A 25,319-nucleotide genomic window follows, 5' to 3' on the forward strand; every position below is an offset into this window, starting at 1 on the left:
TAAAGTTTGTGTGTCCAATGGGCCTCTCTTTCCAGTGATGGCTGACTAGGCCATCTTTTGATACATATGCAGCTAGAGTCAAGAGCTCCGGGGTACTGGAAGGAGTTTTAGAGACAAATTGTGGAGCAGAGAGTGAATGAATGACCATTCAGTGACTGCCTCACTTGGGGATCCATCCCATATACAATCACCAAACCCAAACACTACTGTATATATGCCAACAAGTGTTTGCTAACAGGAGCTGTCTCCTGAGAGGCTCTGCCAATGACTGAAAAATACAGAAGTGGATGCTCACAGCTATCCTCCGGATTGAGCATAGGGTTCCCAATGAAGGAACTAGAGAAAGGACCCAAGGACCTGAAGGGGTTTGCAACCCCATAGGAAGAACAACAATATGAACTAACCAGTACCTCCAGAGCTCCCAGGGACTAAACAACCAAACAAAGAATACAAATTGTGGGACTCATGACTCCAGCTGCATGTGTAGCAGAGTATGGCCTAGTAGGTCATCGGTGGATTCCAAATCTTCTTCCTCATTAATCGAGTTGCTCCACGGTAGAGCAGAAGAAGCCTGTCACACTGGCTCAAGTCCCCCACCTGCAAGGCATTCTTCTCAATTGTTTTCCAGAGAAGTATACTTGCCCCAAAACAGTTAAATTTACCTTTTCTCGACACTGGGAGGAGCCATCTTAATTCTTCTCTTTTATAGGAAGCATTTTCTCTCTAGACTTCAATATATTGTCTATCTAGTACATTATCTGTCTTTAGTACTTTTTCTATATTTCATCTTATTCACACCAAATGTATGAATATGATTTTGTAATAGAGTTATGAACAGCTTAAGCTCTTTGTGTGTGTGTGTGTGTGTGTGTTGGCCTCCTTTCTCAACAACAAAACGTACATTTGACAATCCATGAAATGTTGAAAAGCTTAAAACATTATGCTCCAAATCAACCATTTTATGTAAGAATTTATTTTACTGCATTTGTATTTTCAAGAAAAAGTTAAAAAAATATATAAAAATAAATAAATAAATAAATACACCTTACCTAGACCATGCCTATGTGTTGACATTGGTGGCAAAACTGTCCATGTCTTGGTTTTGGGATTGTAACATTCAACAGTGTTCAAAGTCTTTAAGCCATCTCGACCTCCAATTACAAAGAGCTTGTCATCAATGACAGCCACACCGAACTGAAGCCTTCTGCCATTCATCATTCCTGCCTGAATCCACAGATTTGTTCGGAGGTCATACTTCTCTATGGTTGTAGCCCCTGATAGAACATAAAATTAAAAGGTCATCAATCTCAATGAATCAATGAACAACCTGAACAATACGATGTAAATTAGAATGCAAAAGCATAGTAGATACATTTATTTGTCTCCAAGAAAAGCATGCCCTGAAAGGAAAAGTAATAAGTCATTAACCTTTTCTCTGCTTTGTGGAGACTAATGCTCAAAATAGATACATATATTGAGGGCTAAACTATTCATTTTATGGTAGCAATGTTGGAAATGAATAGTCAAAATTTAAAACATCTCTGTCTTATTGTTTATCATTTAAGCATGCTTCATAATCTTAGCTTGAGAAAATGATTGAACATCCCTTTAAATTACAAAATTGTGTGTGCTGTCTATCTGTAACAATTTCTGAAAGTATGTTAATAATATAAAAGATTACTGGGCTGGAAACATTTTTTTTTAACATTTGTATGTTGCCATAGGTAAGTACATAGGTAGATAGATAGATAGGTAGGTAGGTAGGTAGATAGATAGATAGATAGATAGATAGATAGATAGATAGATAGATNGATAGATAGATGATAGATAGATAGATAGATAGATAGATAGATAGATAGATAGATAGATAGATAGATAGAGACAGGTAGACAGACAGACAGGGACAGACAGTTCGACAAACAGGTAGATAGATAAATAGAGACAGATAGATAAAACCTACTAACAACAACAACAACAAAACAACTTTATTGGCTGTAAGATGGCTCAGAATACAAGGCACTTTCTATAAGGTTTGATGATGTGTCTTTGATATCTAGAACCCATTGAGTAGAAGGAAAAATATTAATCCTACACATTGTTATTTGACCTTTATGTATGCACTGCGGTAAAGAGGTTCCACATACATACACTGCACAAACAAAATAAATAAATGTTCTTTTATTTTCACCTGGAATATGTTAATAAATATTTACCATGATACTTAAACTTCTTTAAAATTGTCTGGAGAGTAATAATAACATTTAGACTTATAAAATGAAAATTTATCCTAAGTAATTATAGTCTCTAAATAATGACACTTTGTCTGAAAAATTTTTATAAATTTGAGAAATAAAATAACTCATAAAAGAAAAATTGAAGATGTCTAAATTAAACAGGCTTCTAAAAGTAGTAGTATTGAGCTGGGCAGTGGTGGCACACGCCTTAATCCCAGGACTTGGGATGCAGAGGCAGGTGGATTTCTGAGTTTGAGGCCAGCCTGGTCTACAGAGTTAGTTCCAGGACAGCCAGTGTTGTACAAAGAAACCCTGCCTCTAAAAAACCAAAAAAAAAATATTATTAGTTTTGCTACTTATAAAATATGACTGCTTAGAACATATTCACAAATATTTATATGATACAAAACAAATAAGAACTTATAATGTTTCCTCAGTGTTTGGACTCATTTTTTAGCCTCAATCCACCAATATTTCGTATTAATAAATGAGCCATGAATTTTGTTTACTTTCATTCAAACATCAAAGCTTTATTTTAATCACAATGTTGGAAGTTGTTTTTGCTTAGATAACATATAACTCCAAGTGTATTGATTAACTTTTTTGACTAGAAATAGCAATAAAGAAACGAATATAAATACCCTGGAAGCAGGAATTTTGCCAATTATTGTAATGTAATATAAATTACTCTCAACTTATCTTAAAAAGTAAGATAATGATCATGTAGAATCTTATATGATGAATTATCTGACATAGGGAAAAATAGAAACATTAAATAATTATAGGTACTTTATATGTGTGTGTATTTGTGTGATTTAAAAAGATAGTATACTTATTTTTAGATTCATGGTAATTTGCTCTATTTTATTCCATTGTATATGCCACTGTATACATTATAGTTCTTTTGCTAAAGACAAAACCTTTATAACTCACTGAATATGGCCGAGTAAAGATGGAGCCTACTAATAACCTTAAGCCTACTATTTAATGTTCATGGAATTGTGACGTTCTTTCATACTACCAGAGGAGCAGGTAAACATCAAGCCAACCTCAAAACTTTGAATATACAATGGTGACACTCTTGCAGTATACACTGGTACGATAGTGGCACAAAAGGTGTAGGAGTAACCCACAATTATCTGACTGGATATAAAACCCACTCCATGATATGGAACACATGCCTGACATTTCTCAGATGGTTTGACAGGGAAGAGGGAGGCTGAGCTAAGAGTTGCAGAGAGTGAGGAAAGAGAGAAGAAGAGAGGAAGGAGAATCATGGCCACTGTCGTGTCCCAACGTGGCATTTTTCAGCCACAAGTTCTTATGATTTCACAAGGGTAGGAATACTGGGATCAAGCATTTATCAATATCAATTGTCTCTGAAATTATGGTATTGGCATCTTGTAAGTTGTGATACTATTAATACAAAAATCGAATTGGTTAATTAAGGATTAAGAGTCTTGATTCTACCAGGCTACTAGGTATTGTGATATAATGGTTGACAATGGGGCATTGCATGATAGGGAGATAAAGTGGCAGGGTTTGGGGGTTGATGCACTGGAGAGATGGCTATAGTTGAGTGACTGCTGAGTGATATGGCCCTGCAGGAACCCTGTGGCCCAGCATGCCAGAGAGTTGGTGGGCTGAGAGACTACCCTAATGAGATCACCCTTGGGGATCCCTGTTGCCTGTTAGTTGATGGCACTAGTGCGAGAACATGTGGGTTCCTTTTTAAAATTTCCCATAACAGAGGTCCAAAGACCTGACAGTATTACTGAGGCTATGGCGCACTCACAAAAAGGGTTCTATCATGACCATTCCTGAAGACCCAACAAGAAGCTAAAAGAGTCAGATGCAGATATTTGTACCCAACCAATGGACAGAAGCTGCAGACCTCTATGATTGAATTAGGGAAAAGTTGTAAGACACTGAGGAGAAGGGTGATCCTGAAAGAGGACCAAGAGTGTCAGTTAACCTGGACTCCTGAGATCTCTCAAACAGTGGACCACCAACCAGGCAGCATACACCAGCTGATATGAGGCCTCCAACATATATACAGCAGAGTACTGCCAGATCTGGGTTCAGTCAGAGAAGAGACTCGAGGCCCTAGGCAGTTTAGCGGGCTCCTGAGTGGGGGGGAGGGGGAGGGGGAGGGATCGGGACATCCTTGTGGAAACAGGGGTAGGGAAGTGGTATGGGTTGTGGAACAGTTGGAGGGTGGACCTGTGGTGGTGGGAAATACAATCTGGAGTGTAAATAAATAAATAAAAGATTAAATTTATGAAAAGTTGTTTTGCACATCTAGGGAATTAGTTTGGTATAAATGAAGTTAATCTGACCTGAGCAACCACATACATTATTATTCATATGTGAATTGTGGATTTGAAGTGAGTGTCAAAGCATTCTCCAAAAAGTTAGACAAGTATGAACAGATGATTTTGTACTTTCACAGTTTTTTGCTTGTTTCTGTATTACAATGGTATCTACTTACTTAAGTTGCTACAATAGAAATAGCAGCTCTTCTCTGTTCTCATTATTCAAATTATACACCGCATCTATAGTTTATGACTACTGTAGAAAAGCTATCTCAAACTCACTGGCTTAATAACATAAATATATTTTCTTACTGGTGACAGTCAAAACTGTGGCACAGACTAAAGTCATATTGACAGAGTTGCCTTCCTTTCAGGATCCCAGGGAGTAAAAAAAATAAATGTTTTCTTTTTGCCTGTTCTGTGTTCAGAGAATGCCAGTGTTCTTTATAGGCTCTTCTATGAACATAACAAAATATATTCATCTCTCTGACATTGTCCAATATGGGCTTAATTTTACTATTCTATAAACATATGTTACATATGTGTATATTACTACTTGTAGAAGGATTTTCCATGTTCAATTAATTTAATTATTAATACAACAAGAAGCCTGTGACTAGACAAGGGGAAAGGAAGGAGAGCTAGACATTGCAAAGACAAGGACAGAGAAGACAGGTAGCAAGAAGGAGGACGAACAGGATGATCCAGGATCCTTGTGGCTTTAAATAGACACAAGTAGCTATAATATCATATAGGGATAAAATAATTGGAGTAACTTGTCTAATCTAGGTGGGCAGCTTGTATCATTATCAATTGATCCTGAATTTATTGTGTGGACATCTTGTGTATTGAAAATTTATTGATATATAAATCTGACTAATTATAGGCTTCTAGAGTTTTGTTTTACTGGGTAACTGGAATGTGGGACTGCTGACCACAAGGGGTTTATGGCTGAGAAGGTACAAGCAGCACTGAGACAAGTGATCCAGAGCTGGAAAGACTGTGATCAGTCACTGCAGGGTCTAGCTTAAAGACAGAGGAGGCAAGACCACCACTGGGACAGAGAGTAGCTGAGTGTGGTACAGGAACTTGACCTATTTAAAAATATTTCCCACAACTACCAACAGATTAGTAATCTCAATTTATTATCTATCTATCTATCTATCTATCTATCTATCTATCTATCTATCTATTATTTTCTTTATTTACATTTCAAATTGTATTCCTTTCCCTCATTTCCCCTCTCAAAATCCCCCATCCCATCTCCCCACCCCCTGCTCACTAACTCACCCACTCCTGCTTCCTTGCCCTGATATTCTCCTACACTGGGGCATCGAGCATTCATGAGACCAAGAGCCTCTCCTCTCATTAATATCCCACAAGGTCATCCTCTGCTATATATGTGGCTGTAGATTTGGATCCAATTCTTAATTCAATATGTATTACACTTTCGATTATGTGTGTGTGTGTGTGTGTGTGTGTGTGTGTGTGTGTGTGTGTGCACATATTTCTGCATGTAGGAGTGCAAGTAGCTATGGAGGCTAAAGAAGGATGATGATATGAGAACCAAAATTCAATAATCTACAAGTTATTTTCTTCTTACTAAAAAACCATTTGTTTGGGGGCATGCTAATAGCTTTACAGGGTTAGTACAATCTCATAATTTCAGGACGCACATAGGCATGCTTCTTGAGCAGGAATTGGTATCTTTGTATTCTGATATGTAGCGAGCAGGCAGAGAAGGAGATGGAGCTTACCATGGGACTTCAACCTCAAAACCCACCTCAGTGTCCTTCTCCAACAATATCACACATACTTTAACAATCAATTCCCTTCAACCTCCTAATCTTTCCTAAACAGTTACACTAAATGAGCAGAAAAAAATAATAAAGTATCACTTAAGGTTTACCACCACGAATTTTCAATTCCCAGAAGAGTGGCTCATTGGTTTTACTTTAGTCAGGATAATAGTCAGGCAAGAAGTCAAGCATATACATAAACACATGTGGTGAGTGGGTGATGTGACTTGGGTTTCTAGTGGTTCTGTCATGGAATAGTTATCAGCAGAGGATTCCCAACTGAGGAGCTAGAGAAAGGACCCAAGGAGCTAAAAGGGTTTGCAACATAGGAGGAACAACATATGAAACAACCAGTACCCCCAGAGCTCCCAGGGACTAAACAAACAACCAAAGAGTACACATGAAGGGACTCATGGTTCCAGCCACACGCATAACAGAGGATGGCTTTGTCAGACATCAATGGGAGGAGAGGACATCAATGGGAGAGGCCATTTAGTCCTGGGAAGGCTTGATGCCCCAGTGTAGGGGAATGCCAGGAAAGGGAAGCAGGGGTGAGTGGGTTGGTGAGCAGGGGGAGGGGGGAAGGGATAGGAGGTTTTTGGAGGGGAAATCAAGAAAAGTGAGAACATTTGAAATGTAAATAAAGAAAATATCTAATTAAACAACAGAACAAACAAACAAACAGAAAGCAATGGGAATGTTGCAGAAGTATTTCAACTTAGTGCATTAAGGGCCCAGTAGGGGAGTCTCAGAAGGGTCTCTTCAGAGTGATCACCCACACAGAGCCGGTTTAATATATGCCCTGTTTAACTTGACCTTAAGGTATCCTAGCATCTCCATTGGCCACATTCTTTACATTACGATCAGCAAATTGAATTGTTCAGTATTAATACAAAGAGAAGGTTGGCAGGTTTTCTAGTTCATATGAGGTAGGTCAAGACCTCACTGAAGAGGCACAGAGAAAATATTGAGTGGGGATGGAATATACTCAAGCACATTGCAAACCACATTCAGGTCCCTATACCAAGCCTCTGCCTCTGCTGTAGTACATTAATATGCATTCGTATTCTGTAAACCATATCTCCACACCCCTAAAACTTAAGTCTTTCACTAAATAATTTTTCTCTTGGTATGTAACTTAGAAGAACAGAGTTCTGTAATGAAGACATGAATGTATTTTGTGAAACACTGTCTATCCAAACCAATAAGGTATATTGCAACTCATTCCTCAACAGTGCTTCATTATACAGAATTTAAAAATAGATAGGAAAGAATAATTTGTATTTGTGGAGTATACATACACTAGCCAAAATAAGTGGTTATTTTCGTATTTGGTTCTTCTGCTTCATAGATGTTTTAGCTTTGTGAGTTTGAGGACCTGTGAATGTGTGTGTATGTATGTGCATGTGTGTTTTGTAAATATACATGTGTGGAGGTGCATGCCAATATGAACAGTCATTTAGCAAATGATCGGTGTGATGTCTTGAATTCTGCTCTCTCAGTTCCTAAATTAGTACCTTGAGACAGAGTCCCTTATTGAAAATGAAGTGTGGTTTGCAGTCATTTTCCCCAAATCATGTTTGTCCTCTGACAGTTCTAGGGTAACCTGCATGCATGGATCATATCTGGCATTTTGCATGGCTATTTGAATGTAGTTTGATCTTACCTGTGCTCTTAAAAACTGAACCATTTTTCCGGGTCCCACTTTGTAATTTTCAAAAAGTCAAGTATATTTTTGATAAACACATTTTTTCTGGTAAAATTTGTTAGTTGAAATATTCTTTAAAAAGTGTTCCTACCAATGTATTTCATTGTCTGTATGTATTTCATCAAAATTATTATCATGAATTCTTTTCCATTTTTCAATTTGGAAATGATGGCAGTTCCTCCTTTTATTTGAGAGTCATGCATTCCCTTTGGTGATAATTATGCCAAAGAAAGAACAAATTCATTCAGGTTAATTTCAGGTTTTTGTTCCTTAAGTAAAGGCAAAAATTGCCATTATATAGATCCAAATATCAATATGAATTGGGCTAGAAGAATATTGTAATAAGTTATCATTTTATAAAATATTCAAAAGGCACCATTCATGTGAAGACAGAATAATTTGTGTCTAGTCTTAATTAAATGATTATTCATTGTCACTAATGTCTAAGAGGTAAAGTCACATCTTTTAAGTGTATCCTATAAAACTGATCCAATAAGAGCTTGACAATTTTTCTAATTTGCAGAATACCTTTTTAGTTTAAAGGTGCCAATTGTTTCTTTGATATTGCCATTGGTAAATCCTGGAATGGTATTTATAATAAATTAAAACTAATTTAAGGTAGAAATATATATAATCTCCAGAATCAACTAATAATAAATGTATGAAACTAATCTAAAATAATGTCAAGTTTCATAAATACAAGTACAGAGTCAGATCCTTTGGCAGTAGTAGGTCTAGATGCTAAGGTCTAGATTACTTGTTAATATTATATTACTTTAAAAGTTGTTATAGAAGAATTTTGATATCACTTTGTGAGCTTTATGTTTATACAGCAATAATCTGTAAAATGTATACTCTAATTTACTAAATTAATGTAGCAATTGAATTCAATGGGAAATCTCATTTCTAATATACATAACAAGTAATAACATTAATAAGTTTGTCTTTGCAACAGAGATTTTATATGCTCATTTTTGATCATTTTTAAATTTATAAATAAAAATGAACCACATAAGAACTAATTTCAAAGCATATATTTAAATGGGAAATTTTCTATGATGTTGTTTGAATAGTGAAACCATCAGTAATACTTGTCATAATGCCAACAGAAATTGTGAAAAAATTAATTGTGCTAGGATTATTATTGCATTGATACAACCCTTGAAGGAAAGTGTTTTATTTTAGTTTACAACTCTCAGGTCAGACTCCAATTCTGAGGAAAGTCAAATAAGTAACTCAATGGAGGAATGTGAATCAGAGATTCCAGTTCATGTCAAGTAACTAGAATACACAGTCTTTGAATTGAGAAAAACTGAAATTTTATTAAATTTTATCAAAATATATTAAAGGGTAAGGACAAGTTTCTGAGTAGAGATTTGTAAATAAATGAGCATCTAATTTGTTTTAAAAGCTTTTGAGACTGAGTGAATTCCATTTTTATAAAAAAGTAATTACAATTATTTATGACATTTTATAAATAAAACTTTCATTATTTGCTGACTATTCTTCAAAATACAATTGGTTAATCAACACTAACCTAATTTTTAAGCCCAATATAGTGAATTTTACTTTTTCACCTTCAGTTCATTTATATTAAATATAAGTGATTGGCAGTATTTAAAAGTTGGAAAATTTGGAACAATAATAGAAGATACAAACATAATATTTGAAGGTAGAGAGGGACACTGAAGAAAGAATTCAAAATTCTTTTGTAGGAAGCCAGGTGCCAGGCAGCATCAAAATCATCTAATTATAAGGAGAGATTTGTACCAACAATCTGAATGCAATTTGGATTTGGAAGGATCCTATACACCATCCAAGAGGACAGTTACAGCAAGATTTCATTCTTTATGGGGCTTAATATAAAACTTAAGCCAGCCACCCCAGACTGTGAAATTGATGGAATCTGAGATAATATATGATTATGATCTAAATTGCGAGGTGTGATAATAATTAGAATAGTAAAACTTTGTTACGTTTATTTGTATTTTATGATATAGAGCACACTCTCATTCCAACCTTAATAGAATTTAGAAAGTACAATGGAAACATAAAATCATTTCCATCATGATAAAAGAAACAGTCTCTTCTCTAAAATACAAATGTTGAAAAAAAAAATGATCAAATTGTTTTTGAAGCCCAATTCTCAGTCTCTGTAGATGGTATTCATTGATAAAAGCAATTGTGATGACAGCAATTAGTGCTTATGGATTCTGCTTTGCCCTTACAGAAGGCAGGATTTGTTGCAATATGCATAATTCAATTATTTAGCAACCTCATTTATCTTGAACACAGACAGCACAAAATTAAGTGATAAGTTTTTTGAACTGACAAAATAGATGTCAAAAAAGACACCTAGGCTGGCGATAAACCTTCTTTCAACTCACTAGAAAAGTCCTAAGGTTTTTTACAGAGCTTTTTGTCTATGGTTTTAATGGAACATTAATAAACTGAGTTACCTCAGTTCTAAGGCTTTTTACAAACCCATAAATTAGAAAGAGCTGGGGCAGCTGAAAGCTGCAAATAGCTAACACTGGGGGAGCAACCAGTGAAAACATGCATTGATTTACCACTGAGCAATCATTTATTGCTATTAAGTGGGAAAAATCAATGTATGAAATACTTAGAGACACTCTTAGTCCAATACTGAAGATGATCTTGATGCTATCAAATCGTTATGAATTGATTACATGAAATATATTCTCTTTAAGAAAGCAGCTAATAATGACAGGCATTTCTGAAAAAAAAAAAAAAAGTAAAACCAAGTTGTTTTTTTTCTGATACACATGATAACAGAGGCAGAGCTTTGAAATGATTATGGTAATCATTATCCATCGCTTATTTCTTTAATTTTTCATTGAATAAACATTTCATCAACTGCCATACATCCACATTTTTAATGAAAAATGTATTGTAAATCACATACTTTAATGAATGAATGTACATGACATTATGGCAGGNAAAATATTGCTTGAACACAGAGGGAAATTATTATTTTCTTGATATTTTATTATATAAGGAAGACATACAAACATTACAATAATCGAAATAATTTTTCACTTGACAGGTAACCAACCAGAAATGTTAGAATACTAGTGGCTGACATTAGTGATAAGAAAGCAAATTCAAACTTTCTCTAAGAACTACAAATTCTCTTAACCTCTAAGCCAACTCTCCAGGCCCCATTTCAATTTCTTTATAAAAGTTAAGCCTACCAATACTGTGAAAAGAGGTTATTTAAAAGAAATCATCCATAACAGTGATTATGGAAGAATAAAACCAGTGAGCAAAGCACACATGCAAGAGGAAGAAAATTAGAGAACTTTGCTAGATGTCATGAGAATGATTAAAAGTGTAAGAAACCTTGAATGATGACTTATTTTGGGTATTAGCATATTGCATAATCATAATGACATCATGATAGCATTTTACCATTACTAATTTAAGTGCTCAATTGTAACTTACTAAAAAATAAATTCTTAGAAGATTGGACAGTCTCTAAGAGAAAGAAGCTGAAGAAAATAACATACTAAATATACAATATATTTCATAGTCATTTGATTAATTACAATTGAGGAAGAAAATGATATTAATTACTTACAATGAAAAGTTAATCATTTATTGATGACCAATAATTAATTATTGATGATTAATAATTATGTTAGTAATGAATTTCCCTTACACGGCTCAAATCAATTGGCAGGACTAACCATAACTAAAATCTTTCAAGTTGAGTCACAGTAAATCATTCCTCCTCTGAAATTGCTTTTTAGTTATTTGTCACATTGGTTAAAATTCTAACTATCACTGAAGATTAGTAACAAAGATGTGAAGTCATTGCTACAACTAACCCTGATAATGTAATTTTTAAGACCAGGGATGGGAGTAGCAAGGCAACTATGTGGGTCACTTTCACTTATACTCCTTGCAGGGAGAGAGATGGAACCTGAGGTGGCAACCCCATACATAGGCAGGATTCCCAGTAGAAGTATAAGGAGAGCAACCCATCCACAAAACCTTCAACCCAAAATATGTCTTCCATACAAGATGTGCAGGGACAAAGATGGAGCAGAGATAGAGGGAATGGGCAAGCAATGACTGTCACAAATTGACATCCATCTCATAGATAAGAACCAATACCTGACATTATAAATGATATTCTGTTATGCTTGCAGACAGGAACCTAGCATAACTGTCCCCTGAGTAACTCCACCCAGCAGCCCATGGAATCAACAGAGAATCATAGCCAAACATTACATGGAGCTTGATGAGTCTTGTGGCAGAGTTGGGAAAAGGATTGAGGGACCCAAAGGGGATAGGGACTCCATAGGAAAACCAATAGTGTTAACTAACTTGGACACTTGGGAACCACTGGAGACTGAACCACCAACCACAGAGCTAGCAGAGGATAGACCTAAGACCCCTTTGCATATTTAGCATATGTGCAGCTTGGTCTTCATGTTGGTCCCTCCAACATCTGGAGCAGGGGCTTATCTTGAATCTATTACCTGACAGTGGGCACTTTTCACCTAACTGGGCTGCATTGTGTGATCTTGGTTGTATAGTATGTGCCTAGTCCTTCAATGACTTCATGTACCAGGGTGGGATAAAGCCTAGGAAGTCTCCTGCTTTGCAGAGAAGGAGATGGGTAAACAGTGGAAGGAGGTGTGTGAGGGAGGACTGGGAGTAGAGGGGCACTGATTGGGATGGAAAGTGAATAAATAAATTAATGAAAATAAATGAATAAAATTTTATCTTACAAAGACTTTAGGGAAAATGGTGGGAAGCAGTTTAAAAATATAGGGATAAAGCAATGTATATGCAAAACTTTACAGTGTGATTTTGTGAGTGCCTAGAAGCACAGAACACTAATATGAATGCAGAGAGTACGTTTGTATTATGAGGCTTCAGATGCAAATTGAAACATGCCATCCATTCTACAGGCTGGCAAAGAACTTGGTTTCTGTTCCTCAGTTCTCTAAGACCAATGACAGTCTGATCACAAAGGAAATGACTAATCACGTTAGAAGAGGAAATTTCAACACTACCAAGAACTTGGGTTTCCTAGCACACAACATTGGTTTTGGTTGCTACTGTAAGCCACAGTTACAATGAGAACGATGAAGAAAAAGAAAAAAGAAAGGGAAAGCTGCAGATTTCCAAGAAAAGCAGAATGATTAAGTTGTTGCTATAGAAGGTAAGATTAATAAAGAGGTGTGCACCTTTAAAAATGACACAAGAATGCACAAATGGAATTGATGTCTTGTGATTGTCTTAGGAAGTCATTTTTAAAGACAGCACTAATCATAGAGACTCACTTGAAAGGTTTTGGCAGAGTGACCCTGTTCACACGAGAATGTCGAGGATGTGTTGCATTCTTTTAGCTTTCCAGTTGCTCAGAGACTGCTGTGGCTGAGATCTAAGTGGGATCAAGATGGTTGATCTGCTGCTAATACCCAACCTTGACATTATTCATGTGGGAAAGGTTTTGCAAGCATGCAGATTAGCGTCATGAAGATGTCCCCACACAATTCTAATGGAAGCCTGTGACCCAGACAATGACTAAGAGGATCAGAATTAAGATTTCAAACTATAAACTTGAGGCACAAGGTGCAGTGGAGAAACCAGAAAATCATGAAGAACAAAACATGAAATATTTGCCAAGGAAAAATGCAGCTAAAATTAGTACCTGCACACAAGTGAATGGGTGTCTGTTTGCTTAGGCCTTTATAAGTCCATCATTTGTTTCAGATGTCAGAGGTGGAGCCCCAAGGCATGAAGCGTGTAATCTTTGGAAGAGTAAAATTTTGATCACAGGCCTCTTTTGATGTACCCATCCTTCTCTTATGAAATCACTGGAAAGAGAGGCCCATTGGACACGCAAATTTTACATGCCCCAGTACAGGGGAACGCCAGGCCCAAAAAATGGGAATGGGTGGGTAGGGAAGTGGAGTGGGAGGGTATNGGGGACTTTTGGGATAGCATTGGAAATGTAATTGAGGAAAATACGTAATAAAAAATATTTAAAAAAAAAAGAATGTGACTTATTTTGCTCTTCAAAAGCCCTGACGGATAAAAGTTTGTATCTAGTTACACATGATATTGTCAACATGATTATTTGAACAATACTAGACCTGTTAGATTTACTTGGACTCTTGAAGATGGACCAAATACATTCCTCACTACAACATGGCCAATAGACAAGGACAAGTTTTATGACTTGAACATAAAGTGTCCACTATAGATTCATAAATAGTTGGTTTCATTATTTTGAATGATGGAAGAAACATTAGCAGGGAAACATCCTAAGTAGAGGATATAGAATACTGGTGATAAATTGATGTGTTTTCTGTCCTCATCTTATTTCCTGAGTTGGGGGATATGGCAAGTTCTCTGCTGCACTGTCTATCTCTGTGTTATTGCCAGCAAAGCATAGACTGGAAGTTATGAAGTGGGAGCTTTGCACTTCTATGTTGTTCTGTTAATTATTTTTCTTTACACAGGAAAATGTTGAACAATGCTCACAAGCTCGATGTTGAACTCAGGCCCTAAAACTGAAGGAATGAGACCTTCTTCCTTTTGAAAGAGCTAATTAGCAAATAGTTAATGGGAAGTCAATAAGAATATGCAACCAGTTAAGAAGTCAATAAGTATATGCAAACAAAAATGGATTCACTTCCTAATAATTAAATATATTATATTATAAACAGACTTATATATTCTATTATTACTATTATCATTTGAGAATTTCATTCATGTATATAGTATATTGTATTTTTTAAAATTTTAATTAGGTATTTTCTTCATTTACATTTCCAATGCTATCCCAAAAGTCCCCCATACCTTCCTCCCCATTCCCCTACCCACCCACTCCTGCTTCTTGGCACTGGCATTCCCCTGTACTGAGGCATATAAAGTTTGCAGGACCAATGGACCTGTCTTTCCACTGATGGCCGACTAGACCATCTTTTGATACATATGCAGCTAGAGTCAAGAGCTCAGGGGTACTGGTTAGTTCATATTGTTGTTCTACCTATAGGGTTGTAGACCCCTTTAGCTCCTTGGGTACTTTCTCTAGCTCCTCCACTTGGGGCCCTGTGATCCATCCAATAGCTGACTGTGAGCATCCACTTATGTGTTTGCTAGGCCCAAGAATAGCCTCACAAGAGAGACCTATATTTGGGTCCTTTCAGCAAAATCTTGCTTGTGTATGCAATGGTGTCAGCCTTTGGAGGTTGATTATGGGATGGATCTCTGGGTATGGCAGTCAGTATATTATATTTTGAACAAATATATCATCATTCCATTCTATTTAACATAATCCTTAATCACCTCTACCACATTTCTTTCCCAAGTTCATATTCTGGCCAAATAAATATACATAAAACAAAAACTAAAAACAAAATAAAAGATCAAAAAACCTTTATTGCATCTAGAAACATCCACTGGAGCATGAGTACCCTTTTAGGGACAAATCTCCTGGAAAGTACACATTCTTTTATCTTTAAAGTGTCAGAAGTCAGCTGAGCAGCCAGAAATCATTCTTATTGAGTCTCCTAACATCCATGTTGAGAGTTTTACTGACTTGATAGTGGCAACAAAACAGGTAGTAACTTTCAATCAACATGTAATATTGCTCTCCATACATATGGGAGGTGTGTACTTTAAACTATTTTTTATAATGAGAAAATAGATAATGCTACATTTTTAATGTAACTGAATATAATGTTTTAATATAAAGATAAGATCCTATAGTTACAATTATAATCTGTTGTTTTATATGTCAGGTACTAACATCAAAGGTAAGAGAGCTTTATTATGGTTAGCCAAATTCAGACTTATTACATATCTCCTTTTTTATATCAAAGAACTCACAACCTAGATGCTTTATAGAAAATGAACAAATAGGTTAAAATGTTGTTGAGAGTTTATTTCCAATGTTCATCTTCTTAATAAATATTTGCTAAGCACAATAAGTTTATACTACTTGACAGTTGTACTCATGTATCATGATATTCATAAATTAAGGTGATTTTTAATTTTACTTCATTTAGTAAATCAAGCTATTCCTCTATATGTTAGGGTTGGGATGCTTATGTCTCAAGGTGCACTTTCCACATAATGTGGTTTCAATTTTTCAGCCTCTGTCCAAAATACAGGAAAAGAAAATGGAAGAAAAAATTGAATGTCTTGGACATTGCTCACTACTAAGTTTGAATTTGTGGCAAAAAAAAAAAAATACGCATTGCATCGGAGTGTTATGAAGGACAAGAAGTCCCATTAATCTCCATCTACAGCTATAAACACTTGAAAAACACACTTTTCCTTTTTTCATAAATGGTCATTTGCCACATACCACTCAAAAAGTGTTCAGCATCCTTAGAATCACGGAAATGCAAATTAAAAGTGCTTTCTGACTCCAACTAACCTCAGTCAGAACAGCTATCTATCATCAAGAAAACAAAAGGCAATAAATACTGGAAAATATGTAGGAAGTGAAGAACATAGAAACTGTCCAGAAAACTGAAACTAGATGTAAGACTCTTGAATACGTACCCAAAAGAGGCTAAGTGAACACACTACAGAGACCTTTGTGCATTCATATTTATTTCTGCCCTGTTCACAATAGAAAAGAAACAAAACCAGCGTAGGTAGGTAGATAAAGAAATCATGGTACACAATAGAATTTGATTCAACTCTAAAGAATAATAAAACCATGATATTTGCCTGGGAATGGATACAACTGAAAGTCAATTAGCAAAATATGGTAGACAGGTTCGATGTGTATCGCCTCATGTGAACTTAGACTATTTATGCAGTGTGTGTCTGTGGCCATTAAACTAGAAAAGGAGATCTGAGAGAAGGGGAGAAGACCTCAAAGTCATGGATGGAATCAGGTAATGAAACACTCGTGACATGAGATGAGGAAGGAGTTAGAGTGCTAGTCAGAGGAGGGCAAGAGACATAGGAAGAGAGGCAAAAATAAACAATGAATGAAAGAATGAAATCGAACCACACACTTGTAAGATGATGCCATAACAGAACTTTGCACACTAACCTAAAAGGTAAATAAAAATTAAAATGTGGGCTGTCTTTTTTGGATTAAGAAATGTGTTTTTGAATTAGTGGTAATGACTGTACACTATGAATATACTAATAAAACCACATAAATTTACAGTTTGTGCTATGTGAGTTAAATGTTGCAATAAAAAACAAAACAAGTTTAAATTCTTAAAAAAAAAACTTGAAAGTCTTTGTGAACCATGATAATCTTCTCATTTCATTGTGACTTACAGTGTTATATTTGGTGGCATCTTGGTGACTTCTACTTATCTCTATTTTATTGTTTGTCTTTATTCAGCTCATGACAATTTAACCTTGCCAGGTCTCTTTCACTATCAGAGAATAACTACATAGTGAAATCCCAAGGTATAGGTATTTCTGAAACACATGCAAAACTCATACTCAGAGATATAGGGCCTGTGATGGCCTAAAAATGACTTACTATGTTAGCATGGGGAGAAAATTGATTAAAAGTTATTATATATTTTACTGAAATGGATTAAAATGAATATAGGATACTCAATGATTTATAATTCCAATAGGTATTTTAAGACAATCACCAGTGTTTATTTCTTAAAACTCCTAGAGAATATATAACAATGTGGTCTAAATCCTTTACCATGAAGCAAAAATAACATTTTCATTAAATGAAATTCAGATTGTTTTGGTTGAGAATGTCACCTATAATCAGAGTGTGAGATAAATTTACAGTTTCAATAGCCACAATGATTTGTCACTTTCCCGAGAAGACAAAGGTGTAACACCAAGTATCATGGCCTGATTCACTGTTCACCTGGCAGACCTTCATTCTATTCCTTTTTAAAGAGCATGGCTTGAGGGCTACAGTGCCCTGTGTTACAGACACTCTGGGATGGACTTCAACACAAATTTCACTTAACTCATGAGCATCTCTCCTAACTTTAAACAACATTATTAAGAAAGCAGATATAGCCATTTAACTCAGTTCCTTCCCGGGTATCCTTGGGGACTGTGATTCTCTGGCAAATGAATCTTAACAGCCTGGTGGTAGACAGTGATTCCAGAAGGCAGCTCTTGTGTGCAAGGCAAAGCTGGCTTAGGCTGACAAGCTGTGATTCATGGCTTTGAGTTATTTCTATAGCTTTGTGAAAAGCAGTGACCTTGAACCAGTAATCTCCATGATGTGCTTCAAGTTCAAAGAAAAAGAACTGAAGTGGAACTGAAGTGGATGACTGGAGTTACAGAGGGAGCATCCAGAAGGCCAGCACTCAAAAACCAAACCAATACAGTTGCTTTTATTGTATCTATTTAATTCAATAATAAAAATATAAAAAAATCAAGATAGCATCTTAGGGTTACTGTATATCAATAATTTCAAAGGTCTAGGTTTCATGACACATAACTATAAGGGGGTCATTTCCTTAATAAAAAAATTAGTTATGCTTAGTTATGTGCTTTAATATATCCAATTATAGAATTTCAGAATGAAGAGCTCTGCTTTAAAAGGTCTTGACAGTAGAACTGTGTATGTACATCAAGCCAAGGAAGTAAAATAATCAGGTCAAATGGCTAATATCAGCAGATATGTCACTTTCTGGTTTGTCTCTCAACCATGATGACAATAATAGACAGATTCAGACTAAAATGATCTTGCTAAATCCTTTAATAAGAAAGAGAAAAATTATACCATGCTTACCCCTAAAAAGAGATAAGTTCTTTATGTAAAATATAGGCAACTGCAAGGCATAAATTGAATAGGAATATATCATTGGTTTTGTTCACTGTAAGATGATCAAAGGAAGGAAGTAATTTTGTCATTTTTAGATGGTAGTTAAATTTCTCCATGTTCATAAATTTTCAACTTCTTTCTCCCCTCCTTTATCCTTAGTAATATTAAAAGTGTTTGTTTGGTATTCTCATAGAATATTTACAGCTAGCTGATTAGACTGCAGTTGTTTGTCAAATTAATTATATGCTTGCCTTTGGCTAACAGTAAGTCATAAACAAAGAGGTAATACAGCAAAATGAAATGAAAGCTGATTTAATTCTACTTGTCCACTCAGCTACCCACCATCTGAGTGCATATACTGTACCCATGGGCTTGGCATGCCATTGGCAAGGTATATTTCACTGAGTTTCATTTAGTATCCATTGCCATCCTGAGTAACATGATAAATGTAACACCAGAATAATTAAATTGTGTTACTATCACCTCTACTACATTCTGCTAGGATTATAGTTTTAAAAGATACTCAGATTCCTTTAACTTAATTTGTCCATTTCATAAAACAAAATAGTCTTCTACAATTTTTTAGTTTGACATGAATTGTCTCTCTGCTAGTCTGCTATTATACTGTATGAGTTCATGAAGGAGGTTGTATCCACAAGAGAATGGTATGTTTCAAGATTTTTATTCTTTTTTGGATAAATCAAAACAAGGATGACTTTTTCGATCCTCGAAGTGATGATCCTCACATCCTACCATGATATCCCAGCTCTGTTTCCTCATAACAGATAGCATAATTTAGCCTCATGACTAACATAGACAAATCTCACTTTTATGATTGTGCTATGCATGAATTTCTGGCAGTACTATTTACACTTCAATAACATCAGTCTTCAAGCAGCAATCCTCACTTTCAATAAATCATAGCATCATTACTGTTAGTAATTCCACCAAGTGTAAGCTTTGCTCCCTGTTCCCAGTTCACAAATTGCTCCTTTATATATTCATATCACATTATCCAATGACTGAAAGTGACTAATTTGGAGTGTCTTATAATTCCATTTTGCTTCTTTATGCTAAAGCTCCTAGTAAAATACACACACACACACACACACACACACACACACACACATACACACACGAACATTTCCTGAACGGAACACCAATGGCTCATGCTCCAAGATCAACAATACACAAATGGAACCTCATAAAATTGAAAATCTTCTGTAAGGCAAAGGACACTGTCAATAAGACAAAACAGCAACCCAGAGATTTAGAAAAGATCTTTACCAACTTGCATTTGATAGAGGACTAATATACAATGTACACAAAAAACTCAAGAAGTTAGACTCCAGAGAGGCAAATAATCCTATTTTAAATATGGGGTACAGAGCTAAACAGAGAATTCTCAACTGAGGAATCTGGAATTTTTGAGAAGCACTTAAAGAAATGTTCAACATTCTTAGTCATTACAGAAATGCAAATCAAAACGACCCTGAAATTCTATCTCATACCAGACAGAAAGGCTAAGAACAAAAACTCAGGTGACAGCAGATGCTGGTGAGGATATAGAGAAATAGCAACACTCCTTCATTGCCGGTGGGATTGCAAGCTAGTAAAACCACTTTGGAAATGAATCTGGTGTTTCCTAAGAAAATTGGAAATAGTTCTACCTGAAGATATATATATATATATATATATATATATATATATATATATATATATATATATATATCCTGGGCATATACCCAAAAGATGCTCCAACATATAGTAAGGACCCATGCTCATGTATGATTATACCAGCCTTATTTATAATGGTCAGAAGCTGGAAACAAACCAGATGTCTCTCAACAGCAAAATGAATACCAAAAAATGTGGTACATTTACACAATGGAGTACTACTCAGCAATTAAAAACAATTACTTCATGAAATTTGCAGTCAATTGGATGGAACTAGGAAATATCATCCCGAGTGAGATAACCTAGACACTAAAGAATACTCATGGTATGTGTACTCACTGACAAGTGGATATTAGTGGTAAAGGCCACAATGTCCACCGTAAAACCCACAGACCATATGGAACCTAGGAGGAAGGAAACCTACGGTATGGATGCTTCAGTCCTTCATAGGAGGGGGAACAGAATGATCACAGGAGTTGGAGGGAGGGGGGAATACGTGGGAGAGAGAAGAAGGAGGTCAAGGAGGGGCGCAGGATCAGGTAATGGATGCGATTGGAAAGGTTCAGAGGGTCAGGAAATTGAATAAAAATATGTAGCAGTGGGTGATAAACTGGGATAGCCAATGGAGGGTTCCAGAGACCAGGTAAGAAAGAGGCTCCCAGGATTCAACAGAGTTAAAATGCTCAGAGAAGGGAAAATAGGACCTGCAGAGATCACCTCCAGTAGATAGGCACAACCCCAGTCAAGGGATGGGACACCAATCCATCTCAAAGATTTTAACCCAGAAATATTCCTGTTAAAAGGAACGAACGGAACAAAAATGAAGGAGAGACTGAAGAAAGTGAGATCTGGGAACTGCCCCACCTGGAGATCCATCCTTTCTGCAGACATGGCATTCTTATAGTGTTACTGTTGCCAAGAGGATCTTGAAGACAGAAACTTGGCATGGCTGTTCTCTGGTAGTTTCTCCCAGCACCTGACCAATGCAGATTGTGATGTTTGGTTGCACCCATCAGACTGAGCTCAGGGAACTCAGTGAGAGAGCTGGTAGAAGCACTGGAGGAGCATAGGGGGATTGCAACCCCATAGGAAGAACAATGTCTGCTGGCCAGGTCACTCAGTACTCCCAGAGACTAGACCACCAACCAAGGAGAGTACAGGAGGAATGCTGAACTCTAAATACATATGTAGCAGATGATGACCTTATCTGACATCAGTCAGAGGGGAGGTTATTGGTCTAGTTGAGGTTTAATAACCAAGCTTAGAGGGATGCTGAAGCAATGGGGTAGGAGTGGGTGGAGAAGCACTCTCATAGAGGCAAAGGGTAGGAGGTGAAGGCAGATGTGGGTTTGGGGAGTTGTGGAGAAATTACTGGTAAAGGAGATATTATTTGAGATGTAAACAAACAGAATGATTAATAAAAATAAATAAATAAATGTCAGGAAATTAAAAAAAAACTTTGTAAGTCGCCTTTTGAGTTTCTCCATTACCCCTACATGACTAACACAGTGTATAAGGAACCATATTAAAGGTAAACAAATGAACAGAATCTCAAATCTAACAACAAAAATAACAGGAAGCAACAATTACTTTTCCCTAATATCTCTTAATATCAGTGGATTTAATTCCCCAATAAAAAGACATAAACTAACAGATTGGTTAATACGTCATATTAACTCAGATACTTCATACTCATCAAAGGTAAAATCTTCCAAGATGAACTCTCAATTCTGAATATCTATGCTCCAAATGCAAGGGCATTCACATTCAGTAAAGAAACTTTACTAAAGCTCAAAGCACACATTGCACCTCACACAATAATAGTAGGAGACTTCAACACCCCACTATCATCAATAGACAGATCATGGAAACAGAAACTAAACAGAGACAGAGTGAAAATAACAAAATTATGAAACAACTGGACTTAACAGATATCTACAGAACATTTTATCCTAAAACAAAAGGATATACCTTCTTCTTAACACATCATGGTACCTTCTCCAAACTGACCATATAATCGGTAACAAAACAGATATCAACAGATAAATATTGAAATAATCTAATGCATCCTATCAGATGACCAGGGACTGAGGCTGATCTTCAATAACAACATAAATAATAGAGATTGAACACATGGAAGCAGAACAAGCAGAACAACACTATGATCAGTGATAACTTTGTCAATGAAGAAATTAAACACTTTGTAGAGTTTAATGAAAATGTAGCCACAACATACCCAAGCTTATGGGACACAATGAAAGCAGTAGTAAGAGGAAAACTAGTAACTCTGAGAGCCTCCAAAAAGAAACTGGAGAGAGCATACACTAGCAGTTTGACAGCACACCTGAAAGCTCTAGAACAAAAGGAAGCAAATTTGCCCAAGAGGAGTAGACAGCAGGAGATAATCAAACTCAGGGCTGAAATCAACCAAATGGAAACAAAAAGAACTATAAAAAGAATCAACCAAACCAGGAGCTGGTTCTTTGAGAAAAATCAACAAAATGGATAAATCCTTAGCCAGACTAATGTGAGGAACAGGGACAATATAATTAATTAATAAAATCAGAAATGAAAAGGAAGACATAACAACAGAATATTAGAGAATCCAAAAAATCATCTGATGCTACTACAAAAGCCAATACCCAACAAAACTGGAAAACCTGTACAACATGGACAATTTTCTAGACAGACACCAGGTACCAAAGTCAATAAGGATCAGAGTAACGGTATAAACAGTCACATATTCCCTAAAGTAATAGAAACAATCATAAATAGTATTCCAACCAAAAAAAAAAAAAAAAAACCCAAGACCAGATGGATTTAGCACAGAATTCTATCAAAGAAGACTTAATAGTAATACTCCTCAAACTATTCCACAAAATAGAAACAGAATGTACTCTACCCAATTTGTTCTATGAAATCACAATGACTCTGATACCTAAACCACACAAAGACCCAACAAAGAAAGAGAACTTTCTTCCTTGCCAGAGGAGAGGCATCTGCCTGGCCCACAAAGCCATTGCTGGAACATCTGCCAGAGACATCTTGGTTCCTAGATCCTGCCAAGACTAGTCTCCACAGGTTTGAGACATCTGGGCACCTTCCCTGCCAGAGGAGAGGTGTCTACCCCGCTCGGGAGGGCTTTGCTGGAGCATCCTCAAGAGCCATCTTCCTTCCTGGATCCCACCAAGACTAGTCTGCACAGGTGAGAGTGTGGACTACAGAAGCTAACAGCTTCTGAGACAAGCCCTGTTTCGGACCTTTATTTTCTGAACAACAGATATCTGAACACCTTCTCTACAGGAGGAGAGCTTGCCTGCAGAGAGTGCTCTAACCACTGAAACTCAGGAGAGAGCTAGTCTCCCAGGTCTGCGGGTAGAGGCTAACAGAATCATGAAAGAAACAAGTTCTATCCAGAGACAACAATAACAACTGACTCCAGAGATTACCAGATGGCGAAAGGCAGACATAAGAATCTTACGAACAGAAATGAATACCACTCACCATCATCAGAACCCAATACTCTCACCTCAGCCAGTCCTGGGTACCCCAACACACCCGAAAAGTTAGACCAGGATTTAAAGGCATATCTAATGATGATGATAGAGGACATCAAGAAGGACTTTAATAACTCACTTAAAAAATACGGGAGAACACTGCTAAAGAGTTACAAGTCCTTAAAGAAAAAGAGGAAAACACATCCAAACAGGTGATAGAAATGAACAAAACCATACTAGACCGAAACAGGGAAGTGGACACAATAAAGTAAACCCAAAGTGAGGCAATGCTGGAGATAGAAAACCTAGGAAAGAAATCTGGAACCATAGATGCGAGCTTCAGCCACAGAATACAAGAGATGGAATCCATAGAGAACATGAGCACAACAATCAAAGAAAATGCAAAAAGCAAAAAGATCCTAACTCAAAACATCCAGGAAATCCAGGAAACAATGAGAAGACTGAAGCTACGGATAATAGAAGTAGATGAGAATGAAGATTTTCAACATAAAGGGCCAGCAAATATCTTCAACAAAATTATAGAAGAAAACTTTCCAAACCTAAAAAGGAGATGCCCATGAATATACAAGAAGCCTACAGAACTCCAAATAGACTGGACCAGAAAAGAACTCCTGACACAAAAAATCAGAACAACAAATGGACTAAATAAAGATAGAATATTAAAAGCAGTAAGGAAAAAAGGTCAAGTAACATATAAAGGTAGGCCTATCAGAATTACACCAGATTTTTCACCAGAAAATATGAAAGCCAGAAGACCCTGGACAGATGTTATACAGACACTAAGAGAACACAAATGCCAGCCCAAACTATTATGCCCCGCCAAACTTTCAATTACCATAGATGGAGAAACCAAAGTATTCCAAGACAGAGCCAAATTCACACATTATCTTTCCATGAATCCAGCCCTTCAAAGATAATAACAGGAAAAAAAAAAAAAAAAAAAAAAAAAAAAAAAGGACGGAAACCTCGTTTTAGGAAAAGCAAGAAATTAATCTTTAAACAAACCTAAAAAAGACAGCCACAAGAACAAAATGCCAACTTTAACAACAAAAATAATAGGAAGCAACAATTACTTTTCTTTAATATCTCTTACTATCAATGGACTCAACTACCCAATAAAAAGGCATAGACTAATACACTGGCTACACAAACAGGATGCAACATTTTGCTGTTTATAGGAAACCCATCTCAGGGAAAAAGACAGACACTACCTCAGAATGAAAGGCTGGAAAACAATTTTCCAAGCAAATGGTATGAAGAAACAAGCTGGAGTAGCCATTCTAATATCTAATAAAAT

General features: G+C 36.2%; 1 protein-coding gene across 1 annotated transcript in view; it reads right to left on the bottom strand.

Moving 5' to 3' along the window:
- The window catches only part of Klhl1 (kelch like family member 1), a 369,504-nt gene that overhangs the window by 84,846 nt on the left and 259,339 nt on the right, over positions 1-25,319 (bottom strand). The window contains exon 7 of the mRNA XM_021181703.1: positions 1,050-1,274. Coding sequence (XP_021037362.1) covers positions 1,050-1,274 — 225 coding nt within the window. The remainder of the gene's footprint in view (positions 1-1,049; positions 1,275-25,319) is intronic.

Source organism: Mus caroli, chromosome 14, assembly GCF_900094665.2.
Source record: "Mus caroli chromosome 14, CAROLI_EIJ_v1.1, whole genome shotgun sequence".
In the NCBI taxonomy this organism is placed as follows: domain Eukaryota; kingdom Metazoa; phylum Chordata; class Mammalia; order Rodentia; family Muridae; genus Mus; species Mus caroli.